Genomic DNA, 22421 nt, shown 5'->3' on the forward strand with positions numbered 1-22421 from the left:
ACTCCAGCTGAAATACACATGTTTTGTATATATCTATGCGAAAGCTCTGTAATAACGGCATCATGAGCCGTTTGTTTTTCACTTTCAATTTAATTCACGCACATGGTGCCGACGGTGAGTCACGTTTAATTTCAGGCTATTATTGGCATCTACAGATGGCACCGTGCCACTTCCTATGTGGTAAGCACATTAGCAGGCGTACCAATATGATAGAAATACAGAAGTGAGCTGCAAATTAGCGGAACTATAAGGTTACTAGAAGTCAGGTGTTATGTAACATTACAGAATTACTCATCCGTTATAATGTCAGACAGTGACGGCCCAGTCACAGGGCCAAGGCCCTGGTGCGTATTAGGGCTCAATAGCCAATAAGCAGATAGAAACTGGAGGCTTGCGCCCGGACTGCGGATGCGCAGGTGGTTTGCTGAATGCTGGAAATCAGGGATCATTGGCTCAGTATGCCTTGTGCAATCTGTCGCTGCAGATATGATATCCCACCCCCAAACACCCCTCCATGGATGCCGGTGGCTGAAATAGATGGGAGGGGTATTTAAATAAAGCGTCATTTATCAGGTAATCACTGCGTACTTATATATCATAGTAGCTTGTTGTTTTATTGGAATAGACATTTGTTAAGTCTTTGTTAACGCGCTGTCTTGCTTTATTATGAGTACAAGTAGTATTCTGGCCCAGTATAAACAATGTAAATAAGTGCAGGAAATAATAATAATTGTATTTATTTAGCGCTAGTCTTCCAATAGGACTTATTCTGATTTGGGAGCAAAGCCCCACCAAAAAAAAGGGCAAACCATGTTGCATTTCTGGGGTGCTGATACATGTATAATGTTTGCATGCAGGGTAAATACTGGCTGCTGTTGCATGTAGCCCACAAACCCTGGACAGCTTTATTATTACACTGTAGTTAGGACACAGCCCTTCCCAATGCTAAGGGGTCCATTCAAGTTCAAACTGCGCACGGTTTTCCGCAAACTCTGCATCCTCCGTAAACGGCAAACGCTGTCCGTGCATGCCGTGTGAGAAAGGTCCGCAGTGGCTAGTAGCTCTAGTCGTGTTGGATGACGGGAGGACATACAGATGTGTCCTCATACATCTGGCCTCCTTGCGCGTTAAACAGCCCTTGTAATCGTGCCATGCCGTGGCGCGACTGTTGCGCTGAGCGTCTTTCATGTGACTTTTTACCTTTAAAATGAGCCTTTTTAGCACAGTGATGTGAATACAGTAGTTAGCACAAGCAGCTTCTGCTGATTAAAATGATATGCGGCATGCCTATGTTCTGTGTGTGACTGTGGGTGTATCTGCATTCAAAACACTACGTCACAGTGTTACAGCCGCTGGCACGGTAACGTAGCGTTTCACATGCAGATACACCGGCACTCGCTCAGGCCAAACCTTAAAACGATTGTACAAAAACGTATTCTAAGGGGCAGATTCAATGGTACCGCACGGCTAAAGCTCCAGGTTTAACACCAGGAGCTATTCAATTATTAGACAATTTCCCCGCGTGGTAACCCATGGCTGTCGCGTATTATTAACCCATAGATTCTGGCTTACTTGCCCGGAATCTATGGTTTACCCCATGCGGTAAGCCTCAGAGGGGGCATTTAACACTGATTTTCCCTTGCAGCTCCTGAGTACACCCTCTGGGGCTATCGCACGGTTACTTGCCCGGAATCTAGTGGCTCGGGTTGACAAGCTCAGGGCTATCTGTGTTTGTGAGTTGATTAATGCAGTTTAATTTAGTTTAGTTCCATCTAGCTACAGTAATATTGGGGGTTCATTTATTATAAATAGTTCAAAGCAAAAAGGGACGCTATTTTTCTAGTGCAGTTTACAGAAGGACAGCACGCCCCGACTGGTTGCTCAGGGCGACCACATTTTTCCTTGTGCACCAGCTTCAATAGATGTCCCTTATTGACTAGAAATTTGCTCCATCGTATTGTTTCCTGGTCTGTCAAAGTTTCCCACCGCCAACATTTATACCTGCCAAATCGGGATCAAATAAGCCACGCCCCCGATTCGGCAAGACTCCTCCCCGAAATGGTCACATTTGTGCCAAACTCAGCCCATTTTCTCATAAGCACCGCCCCTTTCACGGTCTGCAAATCAGGACAGCTGCATGGTGTGGAGTGCCTGGTACCTTCATCCACTAGCTCTGTGTCATAGGGGTCTATTTACTAAGCAGTGTTAGGGGACAGAGCGAAAAAGTGATAAGGTGCCAGCCAATCAGCTCCCAACTGTCATCTCACAGGCTTTGTTTGAAAAATGACAGTTGGGATCTGATTGGTTGGCACCTTATCACTTGCTTATCACTTTTCACTCTGTCTCCTAACACTGCTTAGTAAGTAGACCCCGTAGTAACATGACGTCACTGAACCAGTATTGTCTATTGCTGGAGATTGCACAGTACTGGAGAATTTGTGCTATTTTGATTATTATTATTATTATTATCATCACTTATTTTTAAGGTGCCACATGGTTTAGTCAGAGCTGTAGAGCGAATATATAAAGTAACACTGAGATTTGAGACATCAATAGAACAACACAGAACAATGAACCTTATATGCCTAAATTCTGCGGAAACAGCCATTTCTTGATAAATAAGCCGTATAGTCAGGATACGGAGGGTTGATGACATAGGTTTCTATCGCCTACCCTACAGCCAATCCCAGCATTACTTTACTTTTTTACTTTATTAGTAAATATAAATAGTGCCGTATATTCCATATAGTTCAGATGCTTCTGTTATACCCCGATATCCTGGGTATATGAATATGACTTGCGTCCTGGCGCAGCTACTGACATGATGCTTTGTATGTTTGTGTGAGCGGTTAATCAGTCTCTATGTCGTTCCATGCGCAGATTTCCAGTCCTGCCTGATCTGCATTGCCCGGAGATTACCTCGCCCAACACCTATCACCTCGTTGGAATCCTTCATCACCAAGCAAGATGCTACAGGTGCGCTCTCCGCAGAAGCGCGTTTCGCCGCCATGTCGGTTTGATATATTTTATATCCTGTTCTTCAGGGTCATTCTCATTTAGACTGTATTGAGAGCATCAAGGCTGTTTTTCTTTTATATTCGTAGTCGTTGACTTGTGTGTGAATAATTAGGCATTTGTTGCAGAACGCCATCAGTTATGGTTTCACTGGCAGCCAAGCTTAAAATAAGTTTATAGGTAAAATTCAGAGTTTTTAGGATCATGCCCTTGATATGTACTAATGTCACACAACGGGTTACTGGCCCACCAAGCTGTCAGCTGCGTCATGGCCATACCTAATTGGGACACCATTAACCGTGTTCAGAAGATTTTGGCAAGTGACCATTTGATAGCACCGGTTGCTCTGTAGACAGGGATGAGTGCTGGCAATGACTTCAATGTTCATTTCTTTTCACCGGCCCGGTGACAGGGTGCGTAAACCCTTCACTTAGAACCTTACCCCAGATGCAGAAACGCTTCCTCCTAGCAAAGCCATATCCAGCCGATGTTATTCGTCATTATGGTTGATTGTGGAAGACCGTGTTGTCATTTTTGTACTGCTGCTAATGGGAGCTTCTATGCAGAAGACAAGCAGACTGTGGGGTAAATTTACTAAGATGGGAGTTCTATTTAAGAAGTGATGTTGCCCATAGCAACCAGTCAGATTCTACTCAGTTATCTAACACCTTCTAGAAGATAATACCCGGAACCTGAATGGCTGCTATGGGCAACATCACTTCTTAATAGAACTCCCATCTTAGTAAATTTGCCCCCTAGTGTCTCTTTAGTACAGTGACCTGGATGTTTTTTTTTTCTCTTTTCAGGAAAAATCATCTCCATTGACACAAGCTCTCTCCGAGCCTCGGGCAGCACGGGGTGGGAAGACCTGGTCAGGAAATGCATTTATTCCTTCTTTCAGGCTCAGGGCACAGAACCGTCTTACGCCAAACAGCTGTTCCAAGAAGGTGAGTCTGTATCTGTCTCCCTGTGTGGTGCGAGCTTCGCTGATCATCCCACTTTGATCGTTCCGATCAGTTGCATGCCGTTCTCTTCATCCGGGGGGGTTACCTGCACTGGATCCCCTCACTCTGCGCTGGTAATACCCCTAATGAAATCAGAGCTCTGCAATGGAGTTTGTAGAACTGCAGAAGCAGAGGTTACTGTCCTGCTCTCCTCCTGTAACACCATGCTGTTCTCCACCGTCTCAATGCTCGCCACCCTAATTCCGGTGTGCAAGTCCCATGGCTACTAGATACTGCTGGAACGTGCTAGGACTAAGCCAGTGTTTAGAAAAGTCCCTGGGCGGGATGTACTAAGGGGTAAAATGTGGTCAAACTTCAGGGGGGAGTTTGACCACATTTCTCATATGTACCAAGCTCCGGAATGCTATACATTCTGGAGCTTTGACCCGGTGGGTAACGCCATCTTTAGATGGCGTCGCCCAGTAAAAGCCTACGGGCTTCTTATCTGGTTTCCTCCTAGAGGGATTCAATGGGATCCCTCCCAGTGTCCTCCGCGGTGGCGCACACCGTTCTACGCATGCGCAGGGTAACTTTTGGGTAACAAACCTGGAAGTCCCTCTGGCATGTAGGTATCGCAAAGGTCCGCTCTTATTGGGAGAGCTGTCCTTTTGCGATTTTAAACGCATTTCTTAGTATATACCAGCGTCATTACCCGATAAGAGGATAAGATTGTGGATGCGATGCTCAGTACATCCCACTGTCAATATAATCTACAAGTCTCATTAATGAAGTGTAACCTCCATCTTTATTATAGTATAGCTCTTATTTTCTATGTCCACCTTTCAGCAAAGCGCCATTCTTCTGGTCTCTGGGCCTGATTCAGACCCGCTCGCGAGCGCTGAGCGCTCGCAAGCGGGTCGATGTTGGCCCAGTGCGCATGCGCACGACAGAGCCGGCTCCGTCGTGCGCATGCGCGAGACCCGTATAGCGACGGGCAAGCCGTCGCTCCGGGTCTCGTACCAAAGGGGGCGTGCTGTCGATGGTGAGTGACAGCACGCCCCCTTTGGTGGGCGTGCCAGGGGCGTGGCTGGCCAGACGGAGGCGTTTCCATGGGAACGCCAACCGTCTGGGGCCGGCCCCACTGACATCACAAGTGATGTCAGTGGGAGTGCTCTCGGCTCTGATAGAGCCAAAAGCACTCCAGGGCTTGCGGCGACAAGACCCTACCACAAGGGTCTCGTCGCAAGCGCGATGGTCAAGACCATCGCGACCATCCTCCTGGCCGCTCGCTATAGCTGTGGGTGGTCACCCACAGCTATACGAACGGCCAGGAGGCCGCTCGAAAAATTAAGAAGGACGGCCCTGATTCAGAGTGAGCGGTCTGTCAGAGCGTCCGGCTCTGAATCAGGGCCTCTGTCCCATAATCCCCGTTATTTCCTACTACAGCTTTCTTTCCCGGCCAACTTGTGATGTGCCTCTCAGAACTCGAAGAGCTCAAGGGTGCATCCTAGTGGCGAGTGCTGTGCATGACATTTTGGGGGCGGCCACAGGAGAGAGAAGGTTAATGACCAGAGTGTTTCCAACCAAAGACTTCGGTAGCGTTTATTGCTCCCTTAACGGTGCTTATGAAACCTCTCTTTAAAGGAACATTTTAAATTGCATTCGGGCTAAGAAAGTTAATTATTCCCCAGAGGAGAAGTGGAATTGTCTACAAATGTAACAACTTTCGTCTCTTGTGGTTCTCCGCAGTGATGATGAGGGGGACGGCCTGCAGTCCATCGTATAAGTTCACCCTGAGCGATGGGACGGAACTGAGCGCTCACACCAAGTGCAAATTATGCTGCCCCCAGAGTCCAGACATGCAGCCCTTCGTCATGGGAATCCATATAATCGAAAGGTGATGGAAGGCGTTGTTACGTTTCCCAGCCGTTCTTCATTTAAAGGGGGCCCCCCGCCTTCAGTCATGTTTTGCCCTTTTATTATATACGACGACCGATAAGCTCAGATCTGTAGAGTGGATGCAGTTACATCCAATCTGTTATTGCATGTAATATAGGGCCTGATTCAGACCCACTCGCGAGCGGCTGTCCGCTCGCAAGTGGGTCGATGCTCTGCACTGAGCATGCGCACGACGGAGGGAGCTCCGTCGTGCGCATGCGCCAGACGCGACGAGCGAAGGACTTTCCTTCGCTCGTTGTGTCTGATCAAAGGGGGCGTGCTGTCGATGTTGATTGACAGCACACCCCCTTTGGTGGGCGTGCCTCCCTGACAGGGGCGTTCCTAAGGGAACGCCTACCGTCAGAAGCCGGCCCACTGACATCACTAGTGATGTCAATGGGAGTGATTTTGGCTCTGATAGAGCCAAAATCACTCCGGGCCTTGCGGTTGAAAACCTCAACCGCAGGCTCCGGCTCACAGTTTCGATGGTCGCGATGGTCAAGACCATCGCGGCCATCAAACTGCACGCTCGTATAGGCTGTGGATGGTGACCCACAGCTATACGAGCGTCCAGGAGGACGCTCCATAGTTATGGAGGATGGCCCTCATTCAGAGCGTGCGCTCTGCTCAGAGCGTACGGCTCTGAATGAGGGCCATGATACAGAGTACAAATCTGCCTGGAGACGATGTTACCCCTAGGCGGAGTTCCCCTTTAGCACCCAGTGTTTCTTTTCTGCTGTTAGTAGAATTAATCTTACAAGGTCTCTCTCTCTCTCTCTCTTTTAGGGATCAAAGCTCTCTTTGTACACAAGACAACACTAACTCAGGAATGTCACTACCCCGACTCAGTCCCTCCGTTAACGCTACCATCTCGCCAGCTCCAGGGATGCCCTACTCTTGTACCCCCTCCCCATCCAGTGGCAGCATGCTGACCTCCAGTACAAACCAGCAGCCAGTCACTGGCCTGCACAGCATCAGCAGTTCCAACACCAGCCAAGCAAACTATGGATGTTCTCCTGGAGGTCAGATTGGAACCAATGTTGCCTTAAATATGGGGCAGGCTGGACCCCAGAACAATAACAATCTAAACCTCAACAGTTCCCCCATGAGCAGCCCAGGGATCAGTCCACCTCAGTTCATGTCCCCAAGGCCACGGAGTAGTCCAGGGTTGGTGTCACGGCCTAGAGCTTCAGGTAATCCCTTCTCCCCCACAATGCCCACCATGCACTCCCCCGGTGGTATCTCAAGCAGTGGTTGTAACAACAATAACAGACCATTCTCCAATGTCCCCCCAAACTCCATGCCAATGCTGAATGAAGGACCTATGACTCCTGTAGGATATTCCTCCCCATCGCCGGGCATGGCGGGCGGGGGTTGCACCAACAACAATGGTAGGCTCTTTTCTAATAACCTAATGAACCCTCCCGTTCAGGCCATTAACGAAGGACCTAATAACCAGGCAACCTATTCTACGACGTCTCCTGTTCTGCGGCAAGTCAATTCCCAGAGTTCCCCTGGGAGGCTCAACATGCAGCCCGTGAAAGTGGAGCCCAAGGAGAACAATATGGGGAATAATAATGACAGTAGGGCCGGGGATGGAGACAGCAAAAGCTCACTGGCTGCTTCAAGCCAAAAACTTGTCAAACTTTTGACCTCGACGGCGGAAAGCAAGCTGCGGGATGGGGACCCCAGTTGCCGGGATCCGCTGACTTGCCAAGTTGTCTCCAATTCCGGCTGCGGGAGTTCGGTGAGTGGGACTTGCCCCTCGTCTCACAGCTCCCTGACCGAACGGCATAAGATTTTACACCGGCTTCTTCAGGAGGGGAGCCCTTCTGACATTTCTCTGTCTATGGACCACGACAAGAAAGGCTCCGGGTCTGGCAACTGCCAGACTCGGGGGAGCACATCGGAGGTGAAAATGGAGCCTTACAGTGACAAGAAAAAGGACTCCAAAGATCAGCTTATCCGCGACCTGCTGGACAAGGACGAGAAGCGCTCCCCTGCTCTGAGTCTGGATGATGTGAAAGTAAAAATGGAGAAGACTGGGCCGGTCGATCAGTGCAGTTCCGCCCCGGCCGCCGCCGCTATGGTTAAGCCCATCCAAGAAGACATAAAACTGGAGACACAAGACCAGGTGAGTGATTGGTTTTCTTTAGTGGAAAATGAAGCTACTTGCGAATGAAAAGCCTGATTCAGAGATGGGCGCTATTGCGCAGCGGCTGAGACTTTGTAAGCGGCGTCTGTGCAATAACATGCTAGTGCCGCAAGAGACGTCTTGTGTAAACAGACGCCTCCTGTCGGCTTCTGTGATCCGCTGCTGCGTCCGAAGACTGCGTGAACATCGGCCATCTGAGTGACTCCCAGGTTACGCAGGATGGCCAATGTTTTCACGCTGACTGGGCCAGCGAAGCTGCGTCGCCGCCCCCAAATGGTCGCAGCACGTGAGTTCTCGCTGAACGAGATTGGAATACAGTGCTCAGGGCGGACAGGGCGCCGGACCTAGAAGACGGGAGCACTCCTACGGGGGCGCGCCCGAAAAAGGGTCGTGTTCCGAGAAAAGGCGGGTTGTCTTTAAGACACGCCCCCTTTTCAACACCCTTGGGGGTGTGCCCGGCACTTACGGACATGCCGGGCTGTCCCCGAGCTCTCCTGTCTGTGTGTATAGATGCCGATCGCATGCGCCCGGCATCTATTCACCGGCGGTGCAGCCCGCGGGTGTTTGACGGCCCCCGGCAGGTTGATTTAGTGGGGCGCCGCCAAAAGGGCAGGGCGCATTCTCCCCTTTTGAAATTGGGCAGGGCGCGGCGTCCTGCTAAAACAGCCTAGCGGTAACGCGATGCCTAAGTGCAGTGCAGCACCTGCGCATGCCTTGATCTCACGCCATCGGAGATGTACGCAACACATCGGGTTAATCAGGGCCCTTAGAGAGCAGAACTTGGGATGTTTGTTAAGCTGTTTCAGAGAATAGGAGGTGACGTAACCCATAGCAACCTAACATTTGCTGTTATTGTCTGAAAAGCTGGACCTGGATGCTCTGGGTTACAGCACCAAACTTCACTGTATCCCACATTTCTATAAAGAGAAACAGACTATAAACATAGACGTAATCTCTGAGGTGAAGGAAGCCTGAACATTGCAAGAGGGGTATATTTAAAGGTATTATTACTTACACCTAGGCAAAGTGGGAAACGTTTGTATGGCCAGCGCGGATGGTGCAGTGGTTAGCATTATTACCTCACCGCTTGTCAATTCCCCTTCCTATCACAGGGGTGTGGAGTTTGTATGTTCTCCTTGTTTGCTCCAGTTTCCTGGCAGGTTAATTGGCTACTGACAAAAAAAAAAAAAAAAAAACCTCACTGTGTGTATAAGTGTCACAGGGAATACAGGGCCTGATTCAGAGCCGGACGCTCTGACAGAGCGCTCGCTCTGAATCAGGGCCAGCCCTCTGGTTTTTCAGAACGGCCTCCTGGCCGCTCGCATAGCTGTGGGTGACCACCCACAGCTATAGCGAGCGGCCATGATGATGGTCGGGATGGTCAAGACCATCGCGACCATCCGGCTTGCGACGAGACCCTTGTGGTAGGGTCTCGTTGCCGCAAGCCCCAGAGTGCTTTCGGCTCTAACAGAGCCCGAAAGCACTCCCACTGACACCATGGGAACGCCTCCGTCTGTGCAGCCACGCCCCCGCCCACCAAAGGGGGCGTGCTGTCACTCAGCATCGACAGCAAGCCCCCTTTGGTACGGGACCCGGAGCGACGGTTTGCCCGTTGCTATACGGGTCTCGCACATGCGCACAACGGAGCCAGCTCCGTCATGCGCACTGGGCCACCATCGACCCGCTTGCGAGCGGGTCTGGACCAGGCCCACAGTGTGTAAGCGCCAGTGGGACAGGGACTGATGTGAGTGACTGATATATTCCCTGTAAAGCGCTACTGAACATGTGTGCGTCCCCTATCATGGCCGGTGTAAGGTCTCTCCGCACCCAAGACAAAACTTCAGCCTATTGCCCACCTACACCACCAATACCTATTTCCCAACCCTCAGGGAAGTCGATTCTTATAAGTTCCACGGCCGTCGCCTGCAATGAGTAAAACTGTGACTCCCCCAGATCCCAGCACCTTAGACAGCTGCCTAATGGTAGAGCCGGCCCTGTGCGCTATATAACTATCTGTTAATAATAATTCTGTATTACTCAGTGTGTTTGTTACTGTGCCACAACTATGAGCTTGGATGTGTCCTTTTATAGATATAGCGACAATAATCCATTTCTCCAACTTTTGTTAAGGGCTCATTGTAACATATATGCTGGGAACATGGGGTAAAGCGCGTTAGAGCAAATGGCCGTTTTAGTCGTGTTTTTTTTTTTTCACGTGTTTTCTTTGCACTTATCACGCGTGGCTTTTTTTTATACCAACAAATCTATTGTCCTGATAGCACACACCTTACCGCAGGAGAAGTAGGGCGTCCTGCATTCTAAAACGCTATATGCACGCAGGTGATGTGAATGGCGCAGTCATCTATAATTGAGCTACTTACAGCAAAGGCTCTGACAAGTGACCCACAGCCTGGGTGTAAAAAAAAAATCCTCCCCATCAGCTGCTTGTGATTGCGGAGAGCTCTGCGGCGTCAGAGAGTCTTGTCAGTATCAGAGTGGGGCCCCTTCGTCGGGCCGGTGAGGGGCGGGATTGGCAGGCCAGGTATTGGATTTCCGTGCGATGCAGCAGTGCCGTGCAGCATTTCTTTGTCTCTTGTTCCAGTCCAGCTCACAGCCAGCTGGGAGAGGAGTGAACTGTACGGCACTCCCAGCGCTGGTAACCGGATACTGCGCCTGAGACACTCTCTCTGCTAAGTGCAGGCAGGGGATTAAGCGCAGAAGCTCCGGTGCCATTAAATGGCTGATTGGTGACACGGGCTACAATAAACAGAAGTTGGAGAATTGTGCCTGTATGACAATTAGGATAGGCAAATGCTCTGTTACTGTTCCCGAAAAATTTAGCAAGATTCCACCCTTCATCTATTGGCCTCTACGTGTCGTACTGTGACTTTATCTAATACTGTACCTTACTCGCTCTGCCTGGGTGGCTTTTTGCATTTATAATTATTATCATTTATTTATATGGCGTCACAAATGTTCTGCACCACCTTACATTGGCCCTGATTCAGAGCCGGACGCTCTGACAGAGCGCTCGCTCTGAATCAGTGCCGTCCCTTTGAATTTTAGAGCGGCCTCCTGGCCGCTCGCATAGCTGTGGGTGACCACCCACAGTATAGCGAGCGGCCAAAAAGATGGTCGCGATGGTCTTGACCCATCGGGCTCGCGACGAAACCCTTGTGGTAGGGTCTCGTTGCAGCAAGCCCTGGAGTGCTTTCAGCTCTATCAGAGCCGAGAGCACTCCCACTGACATCACTTGTGATGTCAGTGGGGCCAGCCCCAGATGGTAGGCGTTCCCATGGGAACGCCTCCGTCTGGGCAGCCACGCCCCCAGCACGCCCACCAAAGGGGGCGTGCTGTCACTCACCATCGATAGCACGCCCCCTTTGTAGCAAGACCCATAGCGACGGCTTGGCCGTCGCTATGCGGGTCTCGCGCATGTGCACGACGGAGCCGGCTCCCTCGTGCGCATGCGCACTTGGCCAACATCGACCTGCTTGCGAGCGCTCATCGCTCGCGATCGGGTCTGAATTAGGCCCATAGTACATAAACAAGTTGTAGACAAGCGACTTACAGAACAATACAATACAGGACCAGGACATGGATAATATACAGTCAGGTCCATAAATATTGGGACATTGACAGAATTTTCATATTTTGGCCTCTATTCACCACTACAATGGCTTTGAAATGAAACAAATAAGATGTGCTTTAACTGCAGACTTTCAGATTTTATTTGAGGGTAATTACATCCAAATCAGGTGAACGGTGTAGGAATTACAACTGTTTCTATATGTGCCTCACACTTTTTAAGGGGCCAAAAGTAATGGGACTATCAACTCAAAAGCTATTTCATGGACAGGTGTGGGCTATTCCCTCGTTATTTCATTATCAATTAAGCAGGTAAAAGGTCTGGAGTTGATTCTAGGTGTGACATTTGCATTTGGAATCAGTTGCTGTCGACTCTCAATATGAGATCCAAAGAGCTGTCACTATCAGTGAAGCAAGCCATCATTAGGCTGAAAGATCAAAACAAACCCATCAGAGAGATAGCAAAAACATTAGGTGTGGCCAAATCAACTGTTTGGAACATTCTTAAAAAGAAAGAATGCACCGGAGAGCTCAGCAACACCAAAAGACCCGGAAGACCATGGAAAACAACTGAGGTGGATGACAGAAGAATTATTTCCTTGGTGAAGAAAAACCCCTTCACAACAGTTGGCCAAATCAAGAACACTCTCCAGGAGGTAGGGGTATATGTGTCAAAGTCAACAATCAAGAGAAGACTTCACAAGAGTGAATATAGAGGGTTCACCACAAGATGTAAACCATTGGTGAGCCACAAAAACAGGAAGAACAGATTAGAGTTTGACAAACAACAGCTAAAAAAGTCATTACAGTTCTGGAACAACATCCTATGGACAGATGAGACAAAGATCAACTTGTACCAGAGTGATGGGAAGAAAAGAGTATGGAGAAGGAAAGGAACTGCTCATGATCCAAAACATATCACCTCATCAGTGAAGCATGGTGGTGGTAGTGTCATGGCGTGGGCATGCATGACTGCCAATGGAACTGGTTCCCTTGTATTTATTGATGATGTGACTGCTGACAAAAGCAGCAGAATGAATTCTGAAGTGTTTTGGATTATATGCTCATATTCAGTCAAATGCTTCAGAACTCATTGGATGGTGCTTCACAGTGCAGATGGACAATGACCCGAAGCATACTGCAACAGCAACCAAAGAGTTTTTTAAGGCTAAAAAGTGGAATGTTATGCAATGGCCAAGTCAATCCCCTGACCTGAATCCGATTGAGCATGCATTTCATTTGATGAAGACAAAACTGAAGGGAAAATGCCCCAAGAACAAGCAGGAACTGAAGACATTTGCAGTAGAGGCCTGGCAGAGCATCACCAGGGATGAAACCCAGCGTCTGGTGATGTCTATGCGTTCCAGACTTCAGGCTGTAATTGCCTGCAAAGGATTTGCAACAAAGTATTAAAAAGTGAAAGTTAGATTTAGGTTTAGTTTGTCCCATTACTTTTGGCCCCTTAAAAAGTGGGAGGCACATATAGAAACCGTTGTAATTCCTACACCGTTCACCTGATTTTAATGTAATTACCCTCAAATTAAATCTGAAAGTCTGCAGGTAAAGCACATCTTGTTTGTTTCATTTCAAAGCCACTGTGGTGGTGAATAGAGGCCAAAATATGAAAATTCTGTCAATGTCCCAATATTTATGCACCTGACTGTATATTACTACATTAGTGACCATTACACCCAGATGAGCAACAGAGCATAAGCAGCCAAGTGTTAGGTGCCCTAGTGAGGAGTAAGTAGTAGATGAAAGTAAAGTAGGGAGATGCACAAGAGGGTAGAGGGCCCTGCTCATAAGAGCTTACATTCTAAAAGAATTCATATCATTCTAGAAGATATGACTTAAAATCACAGCAAGAAAGATAAAAGCGTGTGTATTTACTAATGATTGTTGGCTGGCGTGGAGAATGGTGTTGATGGTGGACTATAGCTGGATTTCTGTGTACAGAAGCATCAAATGATTTATGGAGACTGGAGCAGCTGCCATGACACCACATGGCATGATAACGTCAAAGCTCGAACCGCTGATACCTTTTTTCTGCAGCATCGTACCAGGCTAGCCGCAGTGAGAACCACAGCTTACACCGGGAGGGGGGGGAAATGCTAACTGTAAGGGGACAAAAAGTAAAACGGTTTATTCATTTGAAATGAATGAATCGTCAGCGAGTATGGACCGAGGGGCGGGAACATTCAGTCACTGAATAGCAGAGCACTGAGGACCGAGACCCGCGCGCTAGGATGCGTTCGCTCGTAGCCGGGCCAATTTTCGCACTGTGCGCATGCATACGCATCGCAGTGCGCACTCGCGAACCAGTGCAAGAAATCGGGAAGCGTTCGCTAACTGCGCATAGACTGCCCAGCAGAGTGAGTGACAGGAGAAGCCATTTGTGGGCGGTAACGGGGTGGTCATTAAAAACGGGGGAGTGTAGTTGCGAACGCAGGCGTGCCTGAGCGTTTCAACGCCATGTCAAAGGCGTGCATGATTAAAAGGCAGCGTCATAGTACACGTCACCTGGTGGGATTTCTCTCTGAAGTGATCGCAGTGCTTGCGGCAGGGTATAGTCAACATCAAGCGCTGCGATCGAATCCGACGGTGCACGATGTACCAATGTTTTCATGCACTTCCAGGAGATGACGTGCGCAAGTGGGCATCTTAAGAATGGCTGGTGGGCGTCTCCATACACTAGGTGATCGCACGCCAGGACATAGTGGGCGTGCTAATGCCTTGCCGTGCGATCGCCTGCCTGGCTGGGTGTGCGCTGGATTTGCATACGCAGGGAGCGAGCGAACGCATCTAGTGAGCGGGCCTGAATGAGCTCCAGTGTGCGACTACAAATGCTATATACAAAAACATCACTTATGGATGGATAAAAGCGTTATCAGCAGTATATTAGGTATATAAAAGTTACAGGAACTACCACTTTGGATGTTTGAGATAAAAGTGGGGGAGCTCGTTTAATACGTACATCACTGTCCACCGAGTACCAAAAATATCAGGGACAGATGTTTAAAGGAAAGATGACAAAAATGTGGCACTAAAAATGATAATATACAAAGTTGCACAAATATATTTCTGAATATATCTTATGGTGCATACACACGATCAGATTTTTTCTTCAGATATGGACGATAACGATTTAAAAATCGTTCAGTCGTTCATATCTGAAGGAAAATCGTTCATATCTGACATGCCTGAATGATGGACGATCAACGATGCGCGTTCCCGTTTGTCAGATAACGATATCTGACATCTGATGGGTTTGCAGTCAGACTTGGACGATTCCATTCATTTTAATGCAGTCAAAAATCGTTCAATCGTTCCATCGTTCAAAACTTTGGTCAAATCGTCCAAATCGTTCAAATCGTTAAATCGTTCAGTCGTTCATCTGACAAATCTGACAAGTCTGACAAATCTGACCGTGTGTACGCTCCATAAAGCTGCATACACACACAACGATTTTTTTAATGAACGATTTTAGTAAACGATTGTTTCCCTTGAAAAAATTAACTAAAATCGTTTACTAAAGTTGTTCATTTACTAAATGTCATGAACGATTTTTATGAACTACAAACGATTTTTGCATATTCCCTTAATGAAAATCGTTGAGTTGACAAGTCTGACTGAACTACAAACGACAAACTACAAACGTGAACGCGCATGAACGATAATCGTTCATCGTTTCACTCAGAAAGTGAACGATTTTTGCAAACGATTATCGTTAAACGATATCGTTTAACGATAATCATTAAAAAAATCGTTGTGTGTGTATGCAGCTTTAGTGACCGTTTGTTTCAGACCAATTTATTAACTACTTTCTGTCTTAGCGGCGATTTAGTGGATGCATGATTACCCTATAAGACACTTTTTGCGCCCCCTGTCGGTATAGCAGCAGCTGGCTCCCACCTATTGTCCATGATATCATAGTACGTCGTGTGCTTTTCTGCAGTTCTCGGCGGAGTTTGACCAGCTGGACCAGTTGCTGCCTACACTGGAGAAAGAGATACGGATGCCCGGGTTTGGGGCTTCTGACCGGACAGAATCTGGGTTACCCATGAAGCCCAAATTATTGCCGACGTCTCTGCAAACAGGCACTGTTGCCAGGACGCCCACAGGACTGAACAGTAAGTGTATTCTTACAATGCAAACAATATTTATTTGGTCAGAAACAGACATTGCCTATATGAAATCTCTGTCAGTCTATATGTACCCGAGACACAGACCACACCTGCTTGTAGTATGGTATCACGTCCTATGACATTATATTCAGTGAACGTGAAACACATGGTGTTATGAAGCGTATGGTGATGTATACACACGATGGGTGGTAATAATTATTGGTTACGAATCTGTGCAAGCTTCAGGTATTTCATATATTCATTACTATTGGACACGTTGACGTTCCTGTGTGAGGGTATTATACCGTTGCCGGGAGACCTCTTGCAATGCCCAGCTATCGTTTGCACATTGAAATATTGAGGTAAAGCCAGTTACGTGGCCGCTGGAATCGCTCCTCATGAAATGGGCTGTATTTACAGCTGACATTGCCATAGGTACAGTAAGTAATTACACCCTCATTTAAACCCTAATTCTACAAACACACTTATTAATGCAGCAACAACCCTTACTGGGAAAATATGTATTTATACTGGTCTTACTGAGAAAATATGTGTTTAATGAATATAAAAGTAGCATATAAATCATAAGCGGGGGACGGGAGATGACAACATGAAGAGTGCCCCTGAGGGGCAGTGCCCCGGGCTTGTGCCTACATTGCCTGGGCTGTAAGTCACAGAAAAGTCAGGATTTTAATATGATCAGTTTGGCCAAACATTGGCCCTCATTCAGAGCCGTTCGCTATTTGCGGTCGTTCGTTCAAAAACAAGGGGTGGCTATGCAAATGATCCGTTCGCACATTGTGGTCTGTTCACACCTCTAAGTCTGAACGAGCGAGCAAAACATACGCTCGTTTATTTGATAAAAACGCCCCCTGGCCGCTCGCACCATACGTCATGTCCGCTATTTATTAGATTAATCGAGTACATCGTACAGCGTATGAACTGCTCGCTATTCTCGTGGTTGGTTTTTTCAACCGCTATTTTGCGAGCAGTTCTGAGTTAAAAAAAACCAAGTGACGTGGTCATTGACGCTGCTGTATTAATTATGCACACCCCTAAAACGCCCGTTTTGACCTTTAAGCACGCCTGCGATCGGATTTCCACTCCCTGTTTTCAAGCACCTTCCCCTGTTACCACCCACATACGCCTCATTCTGTCACTCAAAATAGCAGGCACTCGCTATATTGCGTACAAATGATTTTCGGCCGCACTGACTGGTTCGCGCATGCGTACTAAAAACCGTACGCATGCGCAGATGTGCGAACATCGCTCGGAACGAGCGTACTGCCGCTAGCGAGTGGCTCTGAATGAGGGCCATAGTCTGTATCTAAAGTAATTCCTGTGAGCATATTATGCTTCATCCCCCATTCTTGGACCTGCGTCCTCATTCCCACCTATATTGTTGATTTGCTAAACTGTGCCCTCACTACTCTTGTGCAATTATACTACCACTACTACTAGTACTACTACTCCTGTGCAGTTACACCACTACCAGTACGACCAATACCAGTACTACTACTCCTGTGCAATCACACCATCACTGCTACCAGCACTACTACTCCTGTGCAGTTACACCACTACCAGTACGACCAATACCAGTACTACTACTCCTGTGCAATCACACCATCACTGCTACCAGCACTACTACTCCTGTGCAGTTACACCACTACCAGTATGACCATTACTAGTACTACTACTCCCGTGCAATCACACCATCACTGCTACCAGCACTACTACTCCTGTGCAGTTACACCACTACCAGTACGACCAATACCAGTACTACTACTTATGTGCAATTACACCATCACTACTACTAGTACTACTACTCCTGTGCAATTACACCATCACTACTACTAGTACTACTACTTCTGTGCAGTTACACCACTACCAGTACAACCATTACTATTACGTCTGTGCAATTACATCATAACAATTACTAGTACTAATACTTCAAGACAATTACATCATAACTACTACTAGTGCTACTACTCCTGTGCAGTTACACCACTACCAGCACAACCAATACTAGTACTACTACTCCTGTGCAATCACACCATCACTGCTACCAGCACTACTACTCCTGTGCAATTACACCATCACTACTACTAGTACTACTACTCCTGTGCAATTACACCATCACTACTACTAGTACTACTACTCCTGTGCAATTACACCATTACTACTACTAGTACTACTACTCCTGTGCAATTACACCATCACTACTACTAGTACTACTACTCCTGTGCAATTACACCATCACTACTACTAGTACTACTACTCCTGTGCAATTACACCATCACTACTAGTACTACTACTCCTGTGCAATTACACCATCACTACTACTAGTACTACTACTCCTGTGCAATTACACCATCACTACTACTAGTACTACTACTCCTGTGCAATTACACCATCACTACTACTAGTACTACTACTCCTGTGCAATCACACCATCACTGCTACCAGCACTACTACTCCTGTGCAATTACACCATCACTACTACTAGTACTACTACTCCTGTGCAATTACACCATCACTACTACTAGTACTACTACTCCTGTGCAATTACACCATCACTACTACTAGTACTACTACTCCTGTGCAATTACACCATCACTACTACTAGTACTACTACTCCTGTGCAATTACACCATCACTACTACTAGTACTACTACTCCTGTGCAATTACACCATCACTACTACTAGTACTACTACTCCTGTGCAATTACACCATCACTACTACTAGTACTACTACTCCTGTGCAGTTACATTATAACTACTACTAGTACTAATACTCCTGTGCAGTTACATTATAACTACTACTAGTACTAATACTTCTGTGCAGTTACACCACTACCAGTACAACCATTACTATTACGTCTGTGCAATTACATCATAACTACTACTAGTACTAATACTTCAAGACAATTACATCATAACTACTACTAGTGCTACTACTCCTGTGCAGTTACACCACTACCACTACGACCAATACCAGTACTACTACTCCTGTGCAATTACATCATAACTACTACCAGTACTACTACTGCTGTGCAATTACGCGATCACTACTACTAATACTACTACTTTTGTGCATTTACACCATAACTTACTAGTACTACTACCGCTGTGCTATTACATCATCACTACTACTAATACTACTACTCCTGCGCAATTACATCATTACTAGTACTACTACTTATGTGCAATTACACCATCACTACTACTAGTACTACTACTCCTGTGCAATTACACCATCACTACTACTAGTACTACTACTTCTGTGCAATTACACCATCACTACTACTAGTACTACTACTCCTGTGCAGTTACACCACTACCAGTACGACCAATACCAGTACTACTACTCCTGTGCAGTTACATTATAACTACTACTAGTACTAATACTTCTGTGCAGTTACACCACTACCAGTACAACCATTACTATTACGTCTGTGCAATTACATCATAACTACTACTAGTACTAATACTTCAAGACAATTACATCATAACTACTACTAGTGCTACTACTCCTGTGCAGTTACACCACTACCACTACGACCAATACCAGTACTACTACTCCTGTGCAATTACATCATAACTACTACCAGTACTACTACTGCTGTGCAATTACGCGATCACTACTACTAATACTACTACTTTTGTGCATTTACACCATAACTTACTAGTACTACTACCGCTGTGCTATTACATCATCACTACTACTAATACTACTACTCCTGCGCAATTACATCATTACTAGTACTACTACTTATGTGCAATTACACCATCACTACTACTAGTGCTACTACTCCTGTGCAATTACACCATCACTACTACTAGTACTACTACTCCTGTGCAATTACACCATCACTACTACTAGTACTACTACTCCTGTGCAATTACACCATCACTACTACTAGTACTACTACTCCTGTGCAATTACACCACTACCAGCACAACCAATACCAGTACTACTACTTATGTGCAATTACACCATCACTACTACTAGTACTACTACTCCTGTGCAATTACACCATCACTACTACTAGTACTACTACTCCTGTGCAGTTACACCACTACCAGTACGACCAATACCAGTACTACTACTCCTGTGCAATTACACCATCACTACTACTAGTACTACTACTCCTGTGCAATTACACCATCACTACTACTAGTACTACTACTCCTGTGCAGTTACACCACTACCAGTACGACCAATACCAGTACTACTACTCCTGTGCAGTTACATTATAACTACTACTAGTACTAATACTTCTGTGCAGTTACACCACTACCAGTACAACCATTACTATTACGTCTGTGCAATTACATCATAACTATTACTAGTACTAATACTTCAAGACAATTACATCATAACTACTACTAGTACTACTACTCCTGTGCAGTTACACCACTACCAGCACAACCAATACAAGTACTACTACTCCTGTGCAATTACATCATAACTACTACCAGTACTACTACTGCTGTGCAATTACGCGATCACTACTACTAATACTACTACTTTTGTGCATTTACACCATAACTTACTAGTACTACTACCGCTGTGCTATTACATCATCACTACTACTAATACTACTACTCCTGCGCAATTACATCATTACTAGTACTACTACTTATGTGCAATTACACCATCACTACTACTAGTACTACTACTCCTGTGCAATTACACCATCACTACTACTAGTACTACTACTCCTGTGCAATTACGCGATCACTACTACTAATACTACTACTTTTGTGCATTTACACCATAACTTACTAGTACTACTACCGCTGTGCTATTACATCATCACTACTACTAGTACTACTACTCCTGTGCAATTACATCACTACTACTAGTACTACTACTCCTGTGCAATTACATCATTACTACTACTAGTACTACTACTCCTGTGCAATTACACCATCACTACTACTAGTACTACTGCTCCTGTGCAATTACATAACTATTACCAGTACTACTACTCCTGTGCAATTACATCACTACTACTAGTACTACTACTCCTGTGCAATTACATCATTACTACTACTAGTACTACTACTCCTGTGCAATTACACCATCACTACTACTAGTACTACTGCTCCTGTGCAATTACATAACTACTACTAATACTACTTCTCCTGTGCAATTACACCATTACTAATATTAGTACTACTACTTTATAGATAGGGTGAGCTTCCATAACCTCCTTGTAGAGAGCTGTGTAAGACAAAACCTGTGACATTTCTGCTAGGAATGGAGAGAGGTGGCTCTTCCAGCCTTGTCTGGTCTGGGTTATTTACCATTCGTGAGTGATGATGCTGTTAATCGTGTCCCTCTCTGTAATGCAGGGGCTGTAGGGTATGGTTTATCTCACACGGTGAATGCTATGAGTGACCTGCTAAGAGGAATGAGCATTAATACTGCTTTTGGCTGACTTTGGAGGACATGCTGATGAATGGCTGAGCAGGGAGGGAGACAGTGGTGATATATTATATTGACTGAGCTGAAGGCTGAGCCCTTCTTTCACCCTTCCAGTCTCCGCTCTGTTTCCCCCCCCCACCCAAAGGGTCATAATTTAGCAGTAAGACTGGCAGGTCTGCTGTGCATGCTCTGCAGGGTCCTCGTGCTGTTCTAGAACCTGAGGATGAAGCTCTGCAGCTCCAGCCTACATCTGGTGTATGTAACACCCACCTCTCCTGTGCTCAGCAGGGAGACACGGTCCCGCACCTCACATGGACTCGTCTGGGTAACCAGTCACATGCTGTATATTATCATTTGTGTTAGCAAATCCCCTGGGACCATATACTGATTTATTCCACCGTAAAATAAACATACATCATGGATCACCGGGGCTGCAGTGTGATGGTGACAGCCTAGTAAGTGCTGCGGGGCTTATGCAGAGTTGGGAGAAAACAAAAGGAGCGATTTGCTCTTGGAACAAACCACAGTGCAGTGCAGGGGGTGTTGGCTGCCTCTGCCGTCAACACAAATCCTGGTCAGCTTTGTGTTTAGCATGAATCTAGGATACGCCCCTCCCCTATATAACTCTCTCTGCGCATTTCAGGGCTCATCCTCAGCTGGGGCCTGATTCAGCAAGGATCACAATTGCAAAGCTGCACGCAGGCTATAGATATATGATGTATGCACGCAGGCTATAGATATATGATGTACACACGCAGGCTATAGATATATGATGTACACACGCAGGCTATAGATTTATGATGTATGCACGCAGGCTATAGATATATGATGTACACACGCAGGCTATAGATATGATTTATAAACGCAGGCTATAGATATATGATGTACACACGCAGGCTATAGATATGATGTATAAACGCAGGCTATAGATATATGATGTATGCACGCAGGCTATAGATATATGATGTACACACGCAAGCTATAGATATGATGTATAAACGCAGGCTATAGATATATAATGTATGCTCGCAGGCTATAGATATATGATGTAAACACGCAGGCTATAGATTTATGATGTATGCACGCAGGCTATAGGTATATGATGTATACACGCAGGCTATAGGTATATGATGTATACACGCAGGCTATAGATTTATGATGTATGCACGCAGGCTATAGATATGATGTATAAACGCAGGCTATAGATATATGATGTACACACG

General features: G+C 46.4%; 1 protein-coding gene across 4 annotated transcripts in view; it reads left to right on the forward strand.

The window, feature by feature from the left end:
- Window positions 1–22421, forward strand: part of NCOA1 (nuclear receptor coactivator 1) — a 369979-nt gene that overhangs the window by 298805 nt on the left and 48753 nt on the right. For all 4 annotated transcript variants that reach the window (XM_088447565.1, XM_088447564.1, XM_088447566.1 and 1 more), the window contains exons 7-11: window positions 2881–2976; window positions 3822–3962; window positions 5709–5856; window positions 6684–8031; window positions 15596–15770. In XM_088447565.1, the coding sequence (XP_088303691.1) occupies window positions 2881–2976; window positions 3822–3962; window positions 5709–5856; window positions 6684–8031; window positions 15596–15770 (1908 nt within the window). The remainder of the gene's footprint in view (window positions 1–2880; window positions 2977–3821; window positions 3963–5708; window positions 5857–6683; window positions 8032–15595; window positions 15771–22421) is intronic.

This window comes from Taudactylus pleione, unplaced genomic scaffold (genome assembly GCF_031769625.1).
Source record: "Taudactylus pleione unplaced genomic scaffold, aTauple2 ptg000434l, whole genome shotgun sequence".
NCBI lineage: Eukaryota > Metazoa > Chordata > Amphibia > Anura > Myobatrachidae > Taudactylus > Taudactylus pleione.